General features: G+C 33.8%; 2 protein-coding genes, 1 long non-coding RNA gene and 1 pseudogene across 3 annotated transcripts; 3 read left to right on the forward strand and 1 right to left on the reverse strand.

Moving 5' to 3' along the window:
* Positions 1-254: 254 nt before the first annotated feature.
* Positions 255-1,554, forward strand: LOC142620922 (desmethylxanthohumol 6'-O-methyltransferase-like; annotated as a pseudogene).
* Positions 1,555-5,959: 4,405 nt separating this feature from the next.
* LOC142618443 (uncharacterized) lies at positions 5,960-9,190 on the reverse strand. The gene is made up of 2 exons (XR_012841287.1): positions 8,300-9,190; positions 5,960-7,046 (listed from the first exon to the last, which is right to left on the reverse strand). It is a non-coding gene; the product is annotated as an uncharacterized LOC142618443 (long non-coding RNA).
* Positions 9,191-14,019: 4,829 nt separating this feature from the next.
* LOC142618202 (desmethylxanthohumol 6'-O-methyltransferase-like) lies at positions 14,020-15,228 on the forward strand. Its single transcript, XM_075791111.1, has 2 exons — positions 14,020-14,781; positions 14,900-15,228. Exons 1-2 carry the CDS (start codon positions 14,020-14,022, stop codon positions 15,197-15,199), a joined length of 1,062 nt encoding a protein of 353 aa, XP_075647226.1. The 3' UTR covers positions 15,200-15,228.
* Positions 15,229-18,643: 3,415 nt separating this feature from the next.
* LOC142618677 (uncharacterized) lies at positions 18,644-22,014 on the forward strand. Its single transcript, XM_075791663.1, has 9 exons — positions 18,644-18,773; positions 18,950-19,013; positions 19,141-19,228; positions 19,702-19,881; positions 19,966-20,148; positions 20,272-20,448; positions 20,542-20,696; positions 20,830-20,953; positions 21,785-22,014. The coding sequence occupies exons 2-9, from the start codon at positions 18,964-18,966 to the stop codon at positions 21,794-21,796; spliced, it is 969 nt and encodes a 322-aa protein (XP_075647778.1). The 5' UTR covers positions 18,644-18,773; positions 18,950-18,963; the 3' UTR covers positions 21,797-22,014.
* Positions 22,015-23,673: the final 1,659 nt, after the last annotated feature.

A 23,673-nucleotide genomic window follows, 5' to 3' on the forward strand; every position in this document is an offset into this window, starting at 1 on the left:
TTTTTTTTGTAACCTGTTTTGATTGCAGACAAGCCCCCCAATTAGCTACATTGTTGAAAGAGATGAAGGAAAGGGTAGATACAGTAAGGACTAAAGTACAAGCTTTAACTTCTAAGGTAGGAGTGGTTGTGAGTCCCAATTATATAACTGCTGCAAAATTGTTGCTTTTGTATGGTTGTTCACCTTACATGCTCTTGAAGGCATCTCATGTGTCAGATATATGCATCCTCCCTCTCACACGGGCAAAACTATAATTTTTAAGAGTGAGTGGGGCCAAAGTAATAACAAACGTAAAATTTATCCAATAGCAGCCGGAATAGTTGACTCCCCTTCTCTTGATATTCCCTACCTCGCACGTATCATGAGATCACTAGTCCGCAAAAAGATCTTAACCGCACATAATCCATTAGATGGTGGGGATACTCTCTATGGATTGACCCCTGCATCAAAATGGCTTTTGCATGATGCTGAGCTAAGCCTAGTGCCAATGGTATTAATGGAGAACCATCCATGGCAATTGGCACCTTGGCATTGCCTTAGCCAATGTGTCAAAGAAGGTGGTACTGCCTTTAAGAAGGCTCATGGTTGTGAGATGTGGGACTTTGCATCAAAAAATCCTGATTTCAACAAGATCTTCAATGATGCCATGGCATGTTCGTCTAAGATTGTGATGGGGGTGGTCCTTGAAGAATACAAGGATGGGTTTGATTGCTTGGGATCATTGGTGGATGTAGGAGGTGGGACAGGGAATGATAGCTAAAATTGTGAAAGCACATCCACACATCAACGGTACCAACTTTGATTTGGAACATGTTGTTGCTACAGCACCAATTCGCAATGGGGTCTCCCATGTTGGAGGTTACATGTTTGAGTCCATTCCTAAAGCTGATGCAATCTTCATGAAGGTAAACAATAGCCTACCACATATGTGCTTACATTTTCATTCTAGTTGTTAGGCAGTGTAACAATTTTTAAAGTTACACAAACAGTAACTCTCTCTTTCTCTTATATTCAAATAACAAAATTCATGATACTATGATTTTGTTGCAGTGGGTACTACATTACTGGAGTGATGAACATTGCATCAAGATATTGAAAAACTGCCGAAATGCAATATCAGAAAAGATTGGAAAAGTTATTATTGTTGATTTTATTCTTGAAAAAGACAACAATGATCTATTTGATGAGACCTGCATGGTATTTGATTTGTTGATGATGGCACACACCTCTGGAGGAAAACAAAGGACTGAGCTAGAATGGAAGAACTTATTGGAGGAGGGAGGTTTCCCTCGCTACAAAATCACCAAAATTCCAACTATACCATCAATTATTGAGGCCTATTCCATGTGAGGTAGAATTTTTGGACTAGTTGTGGAAATGAAGGAGAAGAAGAAAACAAATCCGACAAAAATAAGAAGCAGATATGTTAAATATATGATTGGGTTTAGTTTGATTCGTAAAGCAAACCATTGTCATTCCTTTTCAACTTCAAAATTTCCCTTTCATTTTGGTTGGCCAATATTACTTGTTTGAGATCATGTAATGAACTTATGATTGATATGCTATATATTATGCTCAATGGATTGGTGGATGTTCTGTTCATGATATACAATATATGATAGAAGAAGAAGAGAATATTGGTTGGTATTATGCCTGACCAAACTAATAGAGCTCAAATTGATTAGTCCAAAATATTTGGAGTCAAATCCATTGTGCTATAGGCAAATTCATATTAGACACTTTTTGGTGCCAACCAACCAAAATGGCCCGTTCATAACTTTTAACTTTTTATGCAATGATCCAAACAAAATTTGGTAGATGGTAGATGGCCAGGAGATTTGAGTGATATATTGCGATGTAACCAAACAGACTCAAATGAGCCCACTCCCTTAATATGGCCAAGATATTTGTGTGACAAACTCTTGTGCAATTGAAGCTTGTAGAAGAAAACAGGCTTTGGAAAGTCTTTCACGTGGTTAAGAGAGGGAGATGTGATGGGAGATTGGGCGGTCCCTCTTATGTGAGGGATGCTAGCCCTTAATTTTTATAATTTTTGATTTTTTAAGGGTAGTAGCTAGTGGAAAGTATCCTTTTCATTTGAATTTGTTCTATTTCGTAGTTCAAATTAAACATTACAAATTTAAAGATGTATCTAAGGTTGTCATCTAAAATTTTTAATGACAACACTATAAATTGTTAGATAATGAAAAAAAAATTAATCGAGCAATAAATTTATTTCTATTTCACTTGAAATTGAGAAGTTTATAGCATCTAGTAAGTGCATGTTTGAAAAAAGCACCACTTTATTGGGTGGTTTTTTTTGGGGGGTGGTGGGTAACAATGTGTGGAACTGGAGAGTGACAAAGAAATTATAATAACCTTTTACCATGTTAATAGTAGAGCTTTTGCAATGTAGCACATTTGGTTGTGCTAAAAGAATTTTGAAGAGTTCCTAGGGTGGGGGTGGGGGGTTCTTACAACCTACTATAATGGAGTTTTAAGGGTTCTTTAAAACTGAAAACAATTTTAAGGTTAAAGTTAGAATTTAGTGCTTTTAGGGAGAAATTGTATCATTCAATTTTCAAGCTTTCTAAATCCAAAACTTAAATCACTATTCATTGTAATTTGCCAAAAATTCAAAATATCAAAGAGTTATTTAATTAAAATCTATATTACAAAAGCTCTAGTGCTCTACTATGCGTGTCTGTTTGACATTGCTGTTGATCGAAAGTAAAATTTTAACGGTAGAGTTTTGTGATATATAGATAGTTTTTACTAAAAGCTCTTTAGTATTCTAAAGTATATGTCAAATTACAGTGAATCATGTTTTAAATTTTTTTATTTTTATTTTGAGGAAGAATGTTTTAAAATTATTGATTGTATAAAACATAAATAAAGAATTATATAGTTATTTTTATAATTATAATAACAAACACCATTTGTCAACAAAAAAAAAAATAACAAACACCAAATTTTAGCTTCAGATTTAGGGTCTGTTTGGATACCGTTTATTTTACTGAAACTGAAATCATATTGCTGAAAGTACTGTAGATAAAGATAAAAGTTAGTTGAAATAGTACAGTGTGGCTCATGAATAGTACCAAAAAATACAATGGAACCTATAAATAGTAGCAAAAATAAGCAAATTAGTAAAATAATTTTAATTTTTCATTTCTATCCAAACGCATGCTTACAGTTGTTTTCAGCTTTATGGATAAAGATCCTTAACGAAACTATCAACGTTTGACAATTGCTATTAGAAAAAGTTTATGCGCTTTTATGGAATTGAGTTAAACTATGCAAATAGAAAGCTCTACGATCTATAATTTTTACTGAAAAGCTATTTATCGTATTATTGGTTGGGATATTATAATGTGCTACGTTTACAACATTTTCATAATAAATTATAGATAACAAGTCGTTATTAGTTTTAATTTGAACCCACAATTGAAATTACTTTGTTGCCCACTAGTAACAGCCAATAATATCTTTCCACTTGTAGATTTTAGTTAGCTCAACTGGTAAAGTTTCCGATGGTTGAATAAGAGATTTAGAGTTCAATCACTGCTTACACAAAAAATTGATTAATATCTTGGTCTGATGATAAATAATTATTATCACTATCAGGAGCGGACGCCCATAGATTAAAACTTTCTCAAAAAAAAAAAAAAAAAACTTACCAATTATAAATTGTTGTGAATGTATTATGGAGTGTGGACATAGCATATCTCATAATAAATAGTGCCTAAAGTTTTGAATTTATATTATAAAGCATGAACAATAACCTTTTTAGGTACTGTTCTAAAAAAAAAAAAAAAAACCTAATATGTTTTACATGAGTTGTATCAGTAAATTGATCACAAAAGTCAAAGCCATTCTGTTGATAATGTGATACGAAGATTCCTTTGAATTTTAAAAACAGATACAGCGACGAAGAATTGAAGATTAAAGAGAGTCATAATGTCACATCTATTAATAGTCAACTGCACTTTTAATGATATTGCCTTGGGTCATCAAGTTGTACGTTAGTAAAATCGAAACTCTAGTCAGCTTTAGGTCCAAAGTAGAGGTTTTTTTTTTTTTTTTTTTTTTTGAGAAATAGGCCAAAGGGGCCAATTTATTTAATTGCTAAAAAATCTGTTACATAAAACTTATAAATGTCATAAGAAACAGACTCCATCCAAACTAATACTGGAAAAAAAAGTCTTGCTCTCTTGACTAGAGCATGTGCCAAAGCATTGTCTTGCCGACGTATATGAAAGAAAGAATAATTCTGAAGAGAATTAACTGAAGACATGATGTCTTGAATCAAGTGACCACAAGAAGCCTCTGTTTGGATACCAATGAAAAATGAAAATTATTTCACTATTCAGCTTATTTTTGCTACAATTCATGGGCCTCACTGCACTTTTTGATACTATTCATGGGCCCACTGTACTATTTCAGCTAACTTTTACATTTATTTACAGTACTTTCAGTAATAAGTTTTCAGTTTCAGCAAAATATGCGTTATCCAAACAGACCCCTCTGAAAGCACTTATTTTTTATAGCCGAGATAGAAACTTCTGAATCTCCTTCAAAAATCGAGCCTTTCATGTCCAATTCTTGTACAAACTGGACAGCCCTCCTAGCGGCGAGGTTATTATGTGAGTGTGGTCACCTAAAATAAAAATTCTTCAGCGAAGGTCAAGACATTTCACTATAGGGGGAAAAGTTTTCTTTCCAGCAAAAAAAAAATTATAGGGAAAAAAAGCCCACCCAAAATGTTGACAAATCTCTATATAATGATAAATTATTTTTAAAAAATTAATGAAAATATATAAATAGGTTTTACATTCTTTCTCTCACCTCTAAAAAGGCCCTAAAAATATATTGAGTCAATAAAAATTCAATTTATTTGAAACCCTAAATTGTTTCAAAAAGAAAATGTTATGATTAGTGTGTCAAATAATCATTAACAATCAATTCCCCCAACAACTTGAGTTTTTAATTTTTTTTTTTTTTTAAATCAATCTCTTATATGGTAAATCATATTATTAAGTTAAGTTGTATCATAAATTTAATAATAATAAAATATTTGATAAGATTGATAGATCAAAAACGTATTGACCCCTTGTGATGAATTAATTGATTAATTAGCCAAGTTTAATTAATTAATCAAATTAACATGCAAAATACGTGACAACACAAACAAATCACCAACTAAATAAATATGCAGCGAAAAATAAATTGACAAGGTGATTTGTTTACGAATGGGGAAAATCTACACAGCAAAAACCTCATGGGGTGATTTTAAGGTCACCACTCCCAAGAATCTACTATTATCAAAACAAGCGGTTACAAGTAAATGAATCCTAGTACCTTATACCAACCTACAGTTGACCCCTTACCGCAATAGCCAACTGGACTTGTTCTGTAGTGTCAATCTCTCCTTGTATTGCACAGCTTCCGATACGTGACTAACCAAAAGATGGCGGATCACAGTACGCGAATTGATCACCAACTTGAGAAGGATGTTGGCTGCAAAGTTCTTTTGTTCATCACTCGATGAAGATCATAAAGTTGCTTGGTCACAAAACCCTATGGTGTACAAACACAGCAGCTTCTTCAAGAACTAGGGTAAACTAGGTTTCCAGTCACACTCTTCTTCACACTGATAGAATTGTGTTCTTGTGCAACTGTGCTACCTATGACGGCCCTTAAAATAATCCTTATATATGTTTAGGGTTGTGAGAACAGAAAGCCCAAACATACATTCATGGATTGGATGAAAATCAGCTCTGAAATACTAAACTTCATAAATCTCGACATATATCTTATCTATTGAGCAGCTGTCGAGCCTCGGGCTAAAACAGCTCTTTTAAACCTCGATAGATACTAACTGTCGACCTAACTATTGAGCTTTAATGAACAGCACTTCTTCACTTGATTCTTGGACAGACTTGCATGGCCTTAACACTTGAACGTAAATCTTGTTTCCTGAAGCGTTAAACACGTCCTAAATCTATTCAAATACAAGTAAAGTGCGTTTTGTCAAAGAATTAGCCAATTACATAAAATGTTGACATATGTTCCTAACATGAATCACATATGTCCTAACAATCTCCCCCTTTGGCAATCCGTGACAAAACCACAACATGTGAACATATGAGAGAAGTCATAAATCACTCAACTCATACTCATTTGTTAAGTACAATAAAATATATCCTAACACAAACTCTTGAAAAACTTTGCAGGAAGAGAGTTCATGGCAAGGAAGACTTTGACAACCTGTATTTCTGAAACACTTAAAAAAAACTCATCAAGGCATGTTAGTGTGAAACAGAAATAAAAGATTGCATACAATTTATAAGAAACACGTGCATAAAGAGAGAAAAGAAACAACACATGTAAAGATAGGTGAAATGAACTGCAATAACAACCTCAAATGTATATATATCGACAAGTACAAGGTTTGCTATCACAATATGATCACAAGATCTAAGGTACATGAACAATGTATCTAAAAAAAGAAAGAAAAGAAAAAGATATATAAAAATCCTCACTACATCCCTCAAAATATGAACACTCCCCCTAACAAAAATCTCATATACTAACTCTCCTCCTATAAGTATGACTACTCTTATATCCAAAACTACTTCCCCTTTTTGTCACGAGTGACAACAGGTAAGTATATCAAGTAGACATCTCATCAGCACTGGAAGAGCTAGCACCATCATCCTCAACATCAGAAGCATCACCATCACCATCATCATTCTCATCCTCAAAAGCCTTTGGAGTAGGAGGAGGAGAAGCAACGAAGCCACCCACGACAGCCTGTCGTCGTGGAATACGACTAACACGGGTGTTCACCTGACATAACTCAACACTGAGAGTGTCAAGGCGAGCATCCATGCGCACAAGCTATGCCATAATGTCCTCGAGAGTCACACCGCCCATAGAAGGAGAGGGAGCAGATGTGGATGGAACTGTAGAAGCTGGAGGAACTGCCATCCCAGACCGTCTCGAACGTAGTTGCACCTTGCTCCGTTTAACGGTAGTGGCGTCTATGGCACACATTGTTAGGATGTGTGCCCTTAAATCTTATTGTTTAATGCTATGTATGACTCAATGTTATGCTTAATAAAGTTGTTTTATTATTCTCTAAACTAATGGTAACATGAATATTTGGACATTATCATATAGTCTATGAGATGCATCGTATGTGATTTATGTGAAAAATCACAGAAGATATAAATTACAAGTTCTTTATAAATTCAAAATTATAATTCATAATCGGTGGGCATTTCATCTGTGAAGACTATAACATATCAACTAAGATGATTTGTCTTGATCATGGAAGTTGAGACTTCTAGTTAGTATATTGATATGTTTTAAGAATTAAGACATATTGAACTAGACCGCTGTGAGATTTATTATTCTCCTAACGACTGTCAAATGAATAATAAATATCACGACTTCTATTTGCATGAACTCTTAATCCTAAGAGAATAATAGACCTAATCATGAGATGTAGGTTGCTTTGATATATTAGGAGTGAGATCTAAAGTCACGATCAAAACCTTATTATGTTGGACAGCCATATTTAGTGTTGATGGAACATGTATTCTAAAGATGGAATTCATAATCTCTTAACGGAGATATAAAATATTTCCTTAAGATAAGTTTAATGGGTTAAGTTATTCAGAGTGTTGGGCCTAACCACTTTAGTAAGGAGATACTCAAGTATATATTTATGAAATTGAATTTCATGAATATATGATGAATAACTTAAAGGATTAGACCAGGTACTCAAGAATTAAGACGTAGTAATCTTTAAAGTGGTAGTCTACATTCATGATTTTGTATTACTACGAATATTTTATGAAGGAGTTGCATGTATAATAAAGTATTGGGATATAATTTATTAATAAGGTTTAGAGTGCAATTATATTTATATAGTGGTATTAAATATAATTAATGGTAACTTTGGACTTGTCAAAAGTTGACAGAAAAACTCAAAGCTCATTGGAGCTAGTGTCTTATTGGTCATTTTTGGTCACACTCCAAGCCATACACTAAAGCCCAATTAAAAAGGCCCAATAAGCCAGCCCAATTAGATAAATTTAATTGGTCTTCATTTCATTTGGGTATTTTTATACCAATACTATAAACATTAAAATACGTTATTAAGCATCCAATAGACCATAACACCATTAATCTTTCAACTTACTAAAATAGAAACACAATTTCAGCTTCTAAAATCAGATTAGAGAATAAAGAAGGAAAAATAAACAAAACAATTATACTATCAACATACCCAAAATCAAATGAGGTTTTGATCACTTACGCAAAAATTTTGAAGTTGAAACATTAGTGTTAGGCTCTTAATTTCTTCTTAGAGAGAGGTATATTGTTTCGGTGAGAGAGTGAGAGAGAGGTGTTGCCGTGTGAGAGCAAAGAGAGAAGAAGACAAAGAACAAAGAAAAAGGAATAGAGAAAGAAGACAAGGGGCTGGACTTTCTGATGCAGCCAAGAAGATAGGATAAGGGAAGCGGACTTTTGGGGTGGGGCACATGTAAGCTAAGGGAGAGTGGGCAGACAACTCACCTTTCCACTTTTTTTTAAAATTAACTTTCTACCCCTTAAAAATTTATATTTCTAGAAAGGCTCAAAGAATAATATAACTCTACATATATATCCTTACCTTCATAAAACTCTTTTCTACAACATTAAAAAAGCATATATCTTCTATAATATCACAATATCAAAGTTTTATGTACTTAGAGTAATTAAGATAATACTAAGTATATAAATCCATAAAATTAAATGTGCAATTAGGTTGGGACGTAACACTTTGGACTTGTCAAGAGTTGACAGAAAAGCCCAAGACCCATTAGAGCTAGTGTCTTATTGGTCCCTTTTGGTTCCATTCCAAACCACACACTAAAGCCCAATTAGAAAGGCCCAATAGGCCAGCCCAATTAGATAAATGAATTGGTCTTCATTTCATTTGGATATTTTTATACCAATACTATAAACATTAAAATACGTTATTAAGCATCCAATAGACTATAACACCATCAATCTTTCAACTTATTAAAACAAAAACACAATTTCAACTTCTAAAATCATATTAGAGAATAAAGAAGGGAAAATAAACAAAACAATTATACTATCAACATACCCAAAATCAAATGAGGTTTTGATTACTTACGCACAAAATTTGAAGTTGAAAATTTAGTGTTAGGCTCTTAATTTCTTCTTAGAGAGAGGTATATTGTTTCGGTGAGAGAATGAGAGAGAGGTGTTACCGTGCGAGAGCAAAGAGAGAAGAAAACAAAGAACAAAGAAAAAGGAATAGAGAAAGAAGACAAGGGGCTGGACTTTCTGATGTAGCCAAGAAGATAAGATTAGGGAAGTGAACTTTTGGGGTGTGGCACATGTAAGCTAAGGGAGATTGAGCTGATGACTCACCTCTCCACTTTTTCTTTTTTTTAAATTAACTTTCTACCCCTTAAAAACTTATATTTCTAGAAAGGCCCAAAGAATAATATAACTCTACATATATATCCTTACCTTTATAAAACTCTTTTCAACAACATTAAAAGAGCATATATCTTCTATAATATCACAATATCAAAGTTTTATGCACTTAGAGTAATTAAGATAATACTAAGTATATAAACCCATAAAATTAAATGTCCAATTACGTTGGGATGTTACACTCTGGACTTGTCAAGAATTGACAGAAAAGCCCAAGGCCCATGGAAGCTAGTGTTTTATTGGTCCCTTTTGGTCTCACTCTGAGCCACACACTAAAGCCCAATTGGAAAGGCCCAATAGGCTAGCCCAATTAGATAAATGAAATTGGTCTTCATTTCATTTGGGTATTTTTATACCAATACTATAAACATTAAAATACGTTATTAAGCATCCAATTGGAAAGACCCAATAGGCCGGTCCAATTAGATAAATGAAATTGGTCTTCATTTCATTTGGGTATTTTTATACCAATACTATAAACATTAAAATACGTTATTAAGCATCCAATAGACCATAACACCATCAATATTTCAACTTACTAAAGCAGAAACACAATTTCAACTTCTAAAATCATATTAGAGAATAAAGAAGGGAAAATAAACGAAACAATTGTACTATCAACATACCCAAAATCAAATGTGGTTTTGATTACTAACGCACAAAATTTGAAGCTGAAACTTTAGTGTTAAGCTCTTAATTTCTTCTTAGAGAGAGGTATATTGTTTCGGTGAGAGAGTGAGAGAGAGGTGTTGCCGTGTGAGAGCAAAGAGAGAAAAAAACAAAGAACAAAGAAAAAGGAATAGAGAAAGAAGACAAGGGGCTGGATTTTTTTATGCAACCAAGAAGATAAGATTAGGGAATTGAACTTTTGGGGTAGGGCACGTGTAAGCCAAGGGAGAGTGAGCTGATGACTCCCCTTTCCACTTTTTTTTTTTAAATTAACTTTCTACCCCTTAAAAACTTATATTTCTAGAAAGGCCCAGAGAATAATATAACTCTACATATATATCATTACCTTTATAAAACTCTTTTCTACAACATTAAAAGAGCATATATCTTCTATAATGTAACAATATCAAAGTTTTATGCACTTAGAGTAATTAAGATAATACTAAGTATATAAACCCATAAAATTAAATGTGCAATTAGGTTGGGATGTTACACTTTGGACTTGTCAAGAGTTGACAGAAAAGCCCTAGGCCCAATGAATCTAGTGTCTTATTAGTCCATTTTGGTCCTACTCCAAGCCACACGGTAAAGCCCAATTGGAAAGGCCTAATAGGCCAGCCCAATTAGATAATCAGTTAAATATAAAGGGAGAAACATACAAAAAAATTTTATAAGAGAGACATCATTGTGAAATGGTGTGTATGTGTGAGTGATGCCACTCGATTATTCTCCCTTGAAAACTGATTGAGATACCACACTTCTTGGGCGTAAAATAGAATTGAAGTGAAGATTAAAAGTGTTCGCAAGTACTTCGAATCTTTTGTTTTGAATTTCACCACACCAAAGTACGTTATCTTGTTCTTAAATTCTGAAATTTACATTGTGCATATTATCATAGATCCATGTTTGTAGCTTCCGCTGTGTGTTTTGTATGAGATACAAAATCAGATATTTCAACAATCGGTATCAGAGCCAAGTTTTTCAATATCATGATTGTATAGCATGTGATTGGATTTTAGAATAAAAGGAAAACGGTTTCTTGATGTTGTCAATGCACTTGACACCGTTGTGATTGTTTTGATTGCTCTTTATGCATATATAGAATAGCGGTATAGTGGTTTGACTTTCTGAATGGTGCCGTGTCTTAATAGTTGCTTGGATGTAGTTATTGACTATTGAATGTAACTGTCATATGCATGCACTTGGTTATTGCACCGCTTGGTTATTGCACCGCCTGGTTATTGCATCACTTGGATATAATAAAGAGAAAGTTTTTTTTATTGCACGTTATTGGACCGCTTGGTTATTGCATCACTTGGATATAATAAAGAGAGAGTTTCTTTTATTGCACCTGGTTATTGCACCGCTTGGTTATTGCATCACTTGGATATAATAAAGAGAAAGTTTCCTTTATTGCACTTGGTTATTGCACCGCTTGGTTATTGCATCACTTGGATATAAGAAAGCATTAACATTAAATTGCTAACATTGATGTATCATTCTTTTGTTTTCTTTGAATGCGTTGATATATATTATTATTTATATGGGTTCATATGCATTTGGATTATTGATATAAGGAAGTGATACAATGTTTTTAGCATGTGTTATATGCCTTGGATGTCTTGGATCCGTATATTAAAGTGTGTTTCATATGTTGCAATTTTTATGGAGATACATGGATATTATGCTATCTTGTTAATGCTAGGATTATGAAATTATTCCTAATGGGATTAGGATTATGTTTTCAAGGTGTTTAGCATTATTATGGTTCTTGATCTTAAAAACCTTTAATTTAAAATATCTAGTGGAAGAGAGATACAAGGGTTGGATCTCACGGCCTATATTGTTTGTTCATAGTAGTATGAAATGTATACTTTGTCTTTACTTCGAGCTTAGCATTCCATACGTAGAGTATTTGTTTCGTGTTGCTACAAGATTGAACTACCTGGTTTATAGTGGTTTGATTAAACACCTTGTCTTAGCCTTGAGCTTTGCATTTCATGCGGAGGGTGTTTTGTATCATGGTACTACAAAATAAACCCGTTAAGGGAGATGAAATGTGGCTACACATGATTCTAGACAATGGTATACACTAGACTAAGTATTATTTTAATTGTAAAATAGCTAATAAAACCTGAATATATAAAAAAAAAAAAATTGTTAGTAATTTTGCATCTTAAAAATTAAGATTAATATGTGTGTGTATATATATTTATTAAAATATAAAAGTTAAAAAATTTTATTCAATTAATATTTAAATATTATGAAAATCTCATTTAGAGTTATTGTCTTAGACCTCAAGATTTATTAAGACAATCCTGCTCGAGCTTTAAGAACTCTATAATTCTTCTAGAAAAAAAGTTTATGATTACTAAAACAAAGTTTATATTTTATAAATTTAGAACTTTACAACAGGGACAAACCTAGAATTTCGAGTCAAGGGGCTAGAGTATAAGTAATATATATATATATATATATATATATATATATATATATATATATATTGTGTGTGTGTGTGTGTGTGTGTGTGTGTGTGTGTGTGAAATTTCAAAAAAGCATCTATTTAGTATTAACAAACTATCAACAAAGACAAATACACAAAATCATTGTTTCGTAATATATTATAATGCAATCATCTACTAATAAAGACAGAGACACAAAACACCATTGTTTCTTATTACATTAGAGCATATGTATTAGCTCATGCATATAATTCTATCTATTTTAGCATAATAACGTTTTTATTTTATTTTATATACTTACTTTTCAAAATATCTTATACAAGATTATTTATTTTATACTACATTTCATCAGAATATTATTTCCTTATCATTTTTTTTATTATTATCTCAAATCATCTCTCTCTTCTTCAACCAAAACTGGCCACTGCCCTCAATCTAAATAATTTCTAAAACATTCATTTGCATAATTACAATAATTTTGTAAAATTTTCCAATCAACCCCAAATATGTACAAACATACATTTGCTATAGTAATTATGTAAATTTGCAAAAATATATTTATGCTATAGAATTGGGTAAATTTACATAGTTAATGTAGTACAAATGTATTTTTGCATAGTTAAAAAAAATATCTTGGGACAAGAGGGGCCCAGGCCCCCACATAGTTTCGTCCCTACTTTACAATACCGTAGGTGTATCTTGGAAATATCGAAACTTAGACGTATTTGGTACAATACTAATACATACATATCATACTTGGGTAAGTGAGCAAAGATGAATAGGTAATTTCTCAAGAAGTATTAGCACAAATTAAATTTAACCCCATATAATATATATATATATATATATATATATATATATATATATATACTAAATAATATATAATATATAGAAATATAATAAATATTTTCTTAATATATGGAGTATTTGTGCATCCTAGTAACAAATTTCTCAAACACCTAAAACATAAGCTCTATATTGTTGAGTAATCTATAATCTATATATATTTTTTAAAGATAATTACAATTAGTTGCCAACCCTGCAACCTGAACATTTTCGTATGAAAGGATAGAATACTTCATTGCTTGGAATGCCTATAATTTATATTACAAAAGCTCTTCTATATTATTTTTTAACAAAGCAAAATCTCTTCTTCTCATCTTAACATTTAAAACTCGACTTCTAAAGCAAAAGCAATATATTAAATTAACATATATTAAAGTTGAAAGGATTAGGCTAACACCATTGGTTTCCTTTAAATACCCAAGTGAGTTGCCTTTCACTTCACTAACTTGCTCAAAATCTTCATTCATCTGTGTGTGTGTGTGTGTGTGAGAGAGAGAGAGAGAGAGAGAGAGAGAGAATGGAACCAACAGAAGCTCAAGCACTGCTAAAAGGCCAAGCAAAAATTTGGCAACATTTGTTTGGCTTTGCAGACTCCATGGCACTGAAATGTGCAGTGGAGCTTCGCATTGCTGACATTATACACTCTCATGGTGGTCCGATCACTTTGTGCCAAATAGCAGCCGGAATAACCAACTCCCCTTCTCTTGATATTCCATGCCTCGCACGTATCATGAGATCACTAGTCCACAAAAACATCTTAACCGCACATAATCCATCGGACGGTGGGGATATTACTCTCTATGGATTGACCCCTGCATCAAAATGGCTTTTGCATGATGCTGAACTAAGCCTTGTGCCAGTGGTATTAATGGAGAGCCATCCATGGCTATTGGCACCTTGGCATTGCCTTAGCCAATGTGTCATAGAAGGTGGTACTCCCTTCGAGAAGGCTCATGGCTGTGAGGTGTGGGACTTTGCATCAAAAAATCCTAATTTCAACAAGATCTTCAATGATGCCATGGCATGTACGGCTAAGATTGTGATTGGGGTGGTCTTGGAAGAATACAAGGATGGGTTTGGTTGCTTGGGATCATTGGTGGATGTAGGAGGTGGGACAGGAGAAATGATAGCTGAGATTGTGAAAGCACATCCACACATCAAAGGTACCAACTTTGATTTGCCACATGTTGTTGCCACAACACCAATTCGCAAGGGGGTCTCCAACGTTGGAGGTAACATGTTTGAGTCCATTCCTACAGCTGATGCAATGATCATGAAGGTAAAACAATAGCCTACTAGTGTAACATAGCATAAAGTTACAACAATTGTAACTCTCTCTCTCTCTCTCTCATTTATATTCAAATAATAAAATTCATAGTATTATGACTTTGTTGCAGTGGGTACTACATAATTGGAGTGATGAACATTGCATCAAGATATTGAGAAATTGCCGAAAAGCAATATCAGAAAAGATTGGAAAGGTTATTATTATTGATATTATTCTTGAAAAAGACAACAACGATCTATTTGATGAGACCCGCATGGTATTTGATCTGTTGATGATAACATTCACCCCTAGAGGAAAGGAAAGGACTGAGCTAGAATGGAAGAAATTATTGGAAGAGGGAGGTTTCCCTCGCTACAAAATCATCAAAATTCCAACTATGCCATCCATTATCGAGGCCTATCCAATGTGACGTAGAATTGTTGGACCCATTATAGAAATGAAGGAGAAAAAGAAAAAAAAAATCTATTAAATAACGATTGGATTTAGTTTGGTTCGCAAACCAAACCATTGTGCTTCCTTTTCATATTAAAATTTCCCTTTCATTTTTTTTTTTTTGGACAATATTACTTGTTTGAGATTATGTTATGATTAATATGCTATTATACTCAATGGATTGATGGATGTTTCGCTCATGATATACAATCAAATAGACGATAGAAGAACAAGAGGTCGGTTGGTTGTTATGCCTAGACCAAACTGATTTTTATGCTCAAATTGGTTAGTTCTAAATATTTAAAGTCAAACCCATTGTGTTGTTGGCTGAATTCAAATTAGGCACTTTTTGGTGCCTAAATGACCCCTTTATATGCAAAGTTCCAAACAAAGTTTGGTAGATGGTAATGGTAGATATTTGCACGACATTGTGAAATGGAAGCTTGTAGAAGAATAGTAGGCTTGGGAAAATCTTTCGTGTAGTCAAGAGAGGGAGATGTGATGGGCGATTGGGTGGCTCCCCTATGTGAGGGATGTTAGCCCATTATTATTATTTAAAAACTAATAACTAAAGGTTAGCATCTATTGAAAAGTATCATTTTCATCTATTTTATGGTTTAAAATTAAATATTAGGCAAAAATATCATTTTCGTTCATACATCTGGGATCATTGTCAATTTGGTCACTGTTATTTTTAACTTGTAATTAATACTAGTTAGTAAGTTGACGGTAAGAACCAAATTGACTACTACCAAAATATTAGAACTAAATTAATAGTGGTCTTAAAATTGTATTTCAGCCTAAATATTACAAAATATTAGAGTTCTAAGGCTCTTTTTGACAAGGGGGAGCGTGGGGGAGGGTTATTGTTCTAACAACCTACTAAAAAAAAGTTTTAAGGGGTATTAAAGTTGAAAACAAACTTAAGCATTAAAGTTGAAATTTGGAGCTTTTAGGGGGGATTTGTATCACTCAATTTTAATGCTTTGTAAATCCAGAACCTTAAGCACTAATTTGTCAAACGCTCAGTATACTAGAGAATTATTTATTGAAGATATATCTATTAACTATATAAAAAGAGCGAATGTGTTTAACAGCAGTAGTTTTGGTTTATTTAAGCTGGGCCAAAACGGTGCGTTTGGGGGAAACAAATGCAAAATTTAAATAGTGCGTTTTGCAAAGAAAAGAAATTTTCAACACAGAGAGGCGGTGAGGGAGAGAGAAGGGAGCAGGTGAGTCGGTCAGATTCGACTTCTACATTACTTGCTCAGAATGACACTCTTCATGGTTATGTTTCTTTTACTCTTCATGGGTATCTGAAATTAATATTATCTTACAAAATGTTGAATTCAAAGCAGGTACAAGGAGGCTTTCAACTTTTATCAGGGGTACAATTACAGGCAAAGGACCAAAAAATGGAACAAAGGAATGCAGACAGTATTGGCAACTTCTGATAAAGGTGGCAGCTACCAAGAATAAAGAACCAGAAGAAGTGGATTTGCTTTTGAAGCTAGGAGCCTGGATGGATCAATTTTGTTCAGGGGGGGAGCAAGCAGTGGAAAAAAGGCACAACACCAAGCTGCCCAGGAAGCTCTTTTGTTGGCTCTTATGAAAGCCAAAGATCTAGGATATCAGAAACTGTTTGTAGTTAGTAATGATAAGCACTTAGTCCAACTTTGCAACAATGTTAAGAAGGAAGGATGGCTGGACAGAACCTTCCTTTTAGACCTTCAAAATTTGCACCAACAGGGTCTGATCACTAAAATTTTGTTAGTCCCTAAGATAGTGATCAATTTTGTCCTAGACCTTGCGGTCCAAACTACCAAATTTCCTGTTCACTCTATGTATTAACTATGTGGACTGCTTTGTACTGTTTTTTATTTGGTTTAACATATGTTTTCCTTTATTACCAAAAAAAAACTACTTTCAAGAATTCTTTTAAAAACCATTGCGCACCCTTGATGTGATGATCACTCTTCTTAAGTATAAGTGCTTATGAGGTGTGAGGAGTGAGGGCCGGAGTTCAAGTTTCTAAAAAGAAATTTCACACACATATACTAGAGTAAAATTTTATCTCATATATTAGAATTCAACTCCATCATAGATGGCACTCTTTACGATATTCATATATCTAACAAAAGGTTGAATTCAAACTACCTTCAAGAATTCTTATGAGAATTACTATTGCATCTCGATTAAAACAAATTTAAAAAGGAAAAAAAAATTAGAATTCATATGACTACACAGGAATTCACCTTCATCATAGTTTATAGGTGGTACTCTTTACGGTATTTAGACAATAATTAAGTATCCTTACACACTCTAAAGATTAAACTAATCTTACCCCAAACTCAGTGACTATAATAGGCGTCATTCTCAAACCAATTAATAATTTAATTAATATATCTATATGTTATTCTTCTGGTTATTTACTTATTTGGATGAGAAATTAAAAGGATATGCCTTGTAGCTAAATCAAAACTAGAGGACATCCTCTATGAGACACAATTTTAAAAAAAAAAAAATAGAAATAGGCTTTATAACCTACTATAACTTATTTCTTTTAGGGTTTGATTGGGATGAAACATGGAGGGTAGAAAATAAAGGAGAAAAAAGTGGAAAGAAAACTAATTTTATGAATGTTTGGTTGGAGGGAATGGGAGGATGAAAAATTGGTGGGGGCACAACATTGTGGTGTTTTGCTTCTTTTTTTTTTTTAAGGTTTAACTAGATGTGAATTTTTTTTTACTTTTTTTGTGAGTATGATTTTTATTTTTTAATAAATTTGGGTGATTGACTTTTTTTTTTCTTTGTGAATTATTTGCCACTTTTTTTTGCTTTAATTAGAAATCATTTTTTAACAAGAACACGAGTAAGTCTAGGGGTGTGCAAAAAACCGAGGAATCGACTGAACTGAGTCCAAATTTTCGGTTTTGGTTTCGATGCTGGATTTTTTTAAACCGAAACCAACCGAACCGACCGAAATATATATATATATATATATATTTATTTATGTATCTCTTACACGTAATTGGTCCGTGGCTTAGCGGTGTGCTCCTTGTGGTTTGGCAGTATTTTTTGCTATTTAGTTTTTTAAAACCCTAATAGTTGCATTAATACGGAAATACCTCTGTTTGCTTTCCCTCCTCTTTTCTTCAGCCGAAAGACACGTGGAAACAAAACAATCTAATGGTCTAAACAATTTCATAGCATTATTTTTCTTTCTTTCTCTCTTCTTTGCCCCTCTCTCTTCCTCTGTCTCTCTCACTGAGTCACCAAGTTACTGTGCAAACGAAGAAGAAGAAGGAGGAGGAGGAGGTTACAAGGTAAATTCCTTGGCTCTAGCAAGTGTGGACAGAATCTTTGGAATTTCTGCAAATTTTGCTCTTAGATTATTTAGTTTCCACGTGTCTTTAATCTGGAAAAAAAAAAAGGAGAGAACTGGAGACTTTGAAACAGTAGAGGAGCAGCTCCCTTAAATTAAAACAAAAACAAAATACTCTACCTTCACGCCGCTCCTCGCCACCTTCATCATCTCTCTCTCTCTTAGGGTATGTTCTCTTCAATCTCTATCTCTCTTTTTTCTTTTTCTTTTTTGGTTTAAACCGACCTTACTTTGTGTATTTAAAAATTGAATTTTCTTTAAGGTTCTTCTCTTTTAATTTTTCCTGATTGTAAAATTAAGTGTATACGGGTCTATTTGTTGTTTGATAAAATGATTACGCAGTTTTGAATTCAAGAATGGAATTGGAAGGGACTACCAGCTCAAATTCCAATGACACAGTTAAAAAGTAAGTTTTTAGCTGCTGGTACTTGGCACTTGATTATGTTGTAGAAAACTCAATGAAAGACTCACTCAAGTTCATGAATTTTTTTTTTTTTTTTTTTTTTTTTTTTTGTGACCTGTTGTGATTGCAGACAAGCCCCCCAATTAGCTACATTGTTGAAAGAGATGAAGGAAGGGCTAGATACAGTAAGGACTAAAGTACAAGCTTTAACTTCTAAGGTAGGAGTGGTTGTGAGTCCCAATTATATAACTGCTGCAGAATTGTTGCTTTTGTATGGTTGTTCACCTTACATGCTCGAGAAGGAATCTCATGTATCGGATATATGCATCCTCCCTCTCACATATGGGCGGAACTATAATTTTTAAGAGTGAGGGGGGCCAAAGTAATAAAAAACGTAAAATTTATCCAATTTAAGAGTGCTACATGAGAACTTTGTGAAAATTTTAATTACAACTCGTATAGTAGTTCCGCCCCTCACAAAGGATGCATATATCAGATGCATGGGATTATTATTGTACATGCTCTACTGTAAGCTCTGCAGCATTAAGCAACTATTGCACGTATTTAGATACAAAAACATTAGCTTGCTTGAAATATTCATGACTGCTATTTTTCACCTTACAAGTTACCAAATTTATCATATCCGTCATCATTGTTACGATTAGTGATTCATTTTTGACTCATACATTAGGTGAAAGCAAATCAGTTCCCGACAGCAGATGGGATAAGCTATCTTGAAACCAAACATTTGCTTCTCCTAAACTATTGCCAGTCACTGGTCTATTATCTACTTCGCAAAGCAAAAGGTTTCTCAATTGAGGGGCATCCTGTGGTTCGGAGCCTAATAGAGACAAGATTGTTTTTGGAGAAGGTCTGGATTTTTTTCTATTTATCCTTATCTTCTAATAACCCTATGTTATGCCTATTACAGAATTGTTCTTTCTATTTATGACAGATACGACCAATTGACAAAAAACTCCAATACCAAATCCATAAGCTTACAAGGGTTACCACAGAAACAACAGAAGTTGTAGGTCCAAGTAAAAAGGAATCGGATGCCTCCAAGAGGATAGAGGATCCATTGATGTATCATCCAAACCCCGACATGCTCGTTCCCCAATATGATATAGTACCTCCGGTGAGTCAAGATATTGAAGTATCAAGTTCAGATATTAAGTTCCTCTCTTTTAAACTATCTTTTACCAAAATGAGAAACAAACTTGTGATATTTGTTTTCTAAGATTATGTTTATATGTTTTAGGAAGGTGGTGGTGGCGTGTATCGACCCCCCAAACTTGTCCCTATTGCTATGGATGAAGATAAAATCTCAAAGAAGGAAAGGAATGCCTTGAGAAAGGAGAAACAGATGCTTCGACAATCTAGGCAGAGTGATTTTATGCGTGAGATGATGGATAATATGGAGGGGAGACCTGAAGAGGTTAGTTGTGGATTGCTTTTATGGGGTTACTAGACTTGAATGTCTTCCATGTATAATAATCGTGATCTATTGTTGTTGATGGTCAAAATACAGGTCAGAGAAATTATTGGAGCTGAAAGTGTTGAGGTGTCTAGGTATAAGGCAAAAATGGAGAAGCGTGCTCGGCAGGAAGAAGAGCTTTTTACTCGTGCTCCTATGACGAAGATGGAAAAGAAGAAGGAGAAACATTTGAAGAAATCAAGAAATGGGTATGCAGAATAAAAATAACATTGGTTGCAGTGGTTTTCTTATCCCATTTATTGATTTGTATTTGTTAAAATACAAAATGTTTGGTGGTTTATACTGTTTTTGCCCCGACTGTTTTCTCATTTTTTATACCAGGTTGCTAGGTCTGACGGAAAGTTTCTATGATGAAATCAAAGCTTTACCATTAGAGGATGATAACAGCGAACAAGCAACAAGCTTTGGTTATGGTAGTGGAAAGGGGAAACTTAAGAAACGCAAGGTATGTCCTATCTAATATTTGATTTTTATATTAAGTGTCTTGCATCTATGAATTCACATTTCCCTTGAAAAGTGGTATGTTTGGTAAGTGTTACGATGTATGATAAAAAGTAGTTTGTAAACCAATGCCCTTAGGGTGTCCATTAACTTTTCCCAAATATAAATTCAAAATTTATAAACTTTGTCTAATATTAGGGTCACTACTTTTTTGCATCTATTCTAGATCTTATGTTTTCTGTTCTCATGGTGGCTCTTCATGGGGTCCACATGATAGGGCTTGTAGAATGGAAAAGGCAGGTACACTTTTGGGGGGCATGAACAGTGAAATATTAATCCCTGTAGGCAAGCGTTTTAGTAGTGACAATATCATGTTGAGCAAAATATTGGTGTTGGGTCACAAATTCTTCTGGCACTCTTCTTCACAACACTCATATGGAACTGACCATGCCCTCTTTTTTAGCCTGTAGTACAGAGTCTTTGGATTAAAAGTGGTAAAATAATTGGTATTGATTATCATAACTGATTCAGGTCAGTATTAACTTTTTTTTCTTAATTGATAAGTTACACACGTGTTAAGTAGGTCTCAAATCCACGACCTCACCCTTCACCTTGTTCTTACAAAAGGAGTAGATGCCATTGAGCTGGAGCTCATTGGCATTCATATTCACTTGCTAAACATGTATAAAATCTTTCAGGAGCATTGAACTACACCTTTTCATTGGATTTTCCATGTTCATGTAGTATATATATGCTTAATTTTTTTTTTCACATTTTGTGCAAAAAGTTTCTGGTCTGCATTTGAACTAGGTCCTAACATTTGGCCCATTTGCAGAGGAGGTATTGAGGAACTAGAAGTTGAAATTTTGTTTTGTTGAGCAATTGGGATTTAGAGCTGGATGACAGTTTGGCGCTGGTAGAGGTAGTAATTGAGGTATAAATGGCTGTGTATGGAGCAATTTTGTTTACTCCCTGTGAGACACATTACTTTGCATAGATTTTTTTTCTTTGCTTGCTTAGATGAAAACTATACAATATTTAAGTAAGTTTCAAGTTTGATCACAATTTTCTTGCTCTCTTAATTTACGTGTGCCATGGCTAAGGCATTTGTTGCTGGCTGATTAATTGTACATGTTCCCTAATCCTCAAAAGTGTGTGGTTCTGTTCTTCAATACAGAGCTCACAAACAAACCTCACCCTTATAGGCAAAGCCATGTGAGGGCAAAGGTCTACTCAATAACCAGTTTCCGCAACACAGTTTAGTTTATTGTGCCTTAAATAGTTGCTGAAGGTATGTGATGGTTGCAAATAAACCCTTGAATAAAATGAAATGCATATATTTCAGAGTCAAACCAGGATGGAATATTCAAATGCACCCTTTAGTCATAATAAGTAAAAAAAATTTTAAAAAAAAAGAAAAGAAAAAAGAAACCGAATTACACCATTGATATATACTGTGGTGCCAGTGAATTATGGTAAATCCAATGCTGCACAAGTATATTACGATCTCACCTTAAGGAGCTAGTTTTTAAATGTGATATCACTTCGTTGAAAACTCAGATTTCATCAGCCGACAAAGAAAGTGGTTTCTGAGGATGGAAATTTGATTTACAATGAAATAGCTAGTCCTAAGTTACGCAGGGTATACTATGGAAACGGTTCAAACAAAGAATGGCATTGCAATATGTACTGTTGGATAAAAAAATAAAAAAAAATGAACGGCTTCAAATAATCATATAAGTTAAACCATCTTCAGAATCTGCTTGGCAGGCTGGGGTATGTTGAAATGGCATGGACCTCAATGTTTCTTGTGTTGAGTTTAGTGGTTCTAAACGTCAATGTGATATCAAACTTAACGTTCGTTCACTTATTTAATGACTTTAATCTAACATGACAATCACATTCCAATATGGTCAAGCCTAGCCAAAGTTATATATTCACTTATTTAATGACTTTAATCTAACATGACAATCACATTTCAATATGGTCAAACCTAGCCAAAGTTATATATTTTAACCGCAATTCACTCTGCAGATGCATGGAGTTACCAAAAATTGCCTAGCCATACAATTTTATTTTATTAAAGAAACATTAAAAAGTGACCAAAAGATCACAAATTCTTTTTTATTTATATCTATAAAGACATGCATTGGAGGAGAGATACTGAACTGACACACGGCCATTTTAGGATGTGTTTCATGCCCGAGTCACATCCAGTGGATTCGGGAGGCAAGCCAAACCCAAAGTTTTTTTCTTTGGGGTTGTTTGGGACATGAATTGAGGAACTGAGAAACAACCCTCATCCTCGTTCAAAAGCCATTTAAGGGTGAAATCATTAACCTGTTTCAACCACATCATGCCTTAACTACTTGCTGAAGCTGAAGACATATGGTGGTTGTGCCAGTAAACCTTATTAGTGCAATTTTTGCAGGTAAAATAATAGGAAATGCATATATTGCAGAGCCAAACAACAGTGGGATATCCAAATGCATCCTTTAGCCATCATAAGTATAAGAAACCAAATTGTGGTGCTAGTGATTTATAGTTTCTAAAGCCAAGCAAGTATATCAAATTCTCACCTAAAGGAGCCATACATCCAATGTGCTAGCACTTTGTTAAAAAGAAAAAGTACTTAGGACCTCAAATTTTCATTAGCCAACCCAAAAAAATAGGTTCTGAGGATGGAAAATTCATGGAAGTATGATTAACAATGAAATTAGCTAT

This window comes from Castanea sativa, chromosome 12 (genome assembly GCF_040712315.1).
Source record: "Castanea sativa cultivar Marrone di Chiusa Pesio chromosome 12, ASM4071231v1".
Classification (NCBI taxonomy): Eukaryota; Viridiplantae; Streptophyta; class Magnoliopsida; order Fagales; family Fagaceae; genus Castanea; species Castanea sativa.

What these genes read in the sequence shown, in the direction of transcription:
- LOC142618202 (XM_075791111.1), top strand. Translation starts at nt 14,020, where the DNA reads ATGGAACCAACAGAAGCTCAAGCACTGCTAAAAGGCCAAGCAAAAATT. An exon ending in CTGATGCAATGATCATGAAG is followed by an intron (nt 14,782 to 14,899) that starts GTAAAACAATAG and finishes ACTTTGTTGCAG; the next exon opens with TGGGTACTACATAATTGGAG.
- LOC142618677 (XM_075791663.1), top strand. Translation starts at nt 18,964, where the DNA reads ATGGAATTGGAAGGGACTACCAGCTCAAATTCCAATGACACAGTTAAA. An exon ending in TCCAATGACACAGTTAAAAA is followed by an intron (nt 19,014 to 19,140) that starts GTAAGTTTTTAG and finishes TTGTGATTGCAG; the next exon opens with ACAAGCCCCCCAATTAGCTA. An exon ending in TACAAGCTTTAACTTCTAAG is followed by an intron (nt 19,229 to 19,701) that starts GTAGGAGTGGTT and finishes CTCATACATTAG; the next exon opens with GTGAAAGCAAATCAGTTCCC.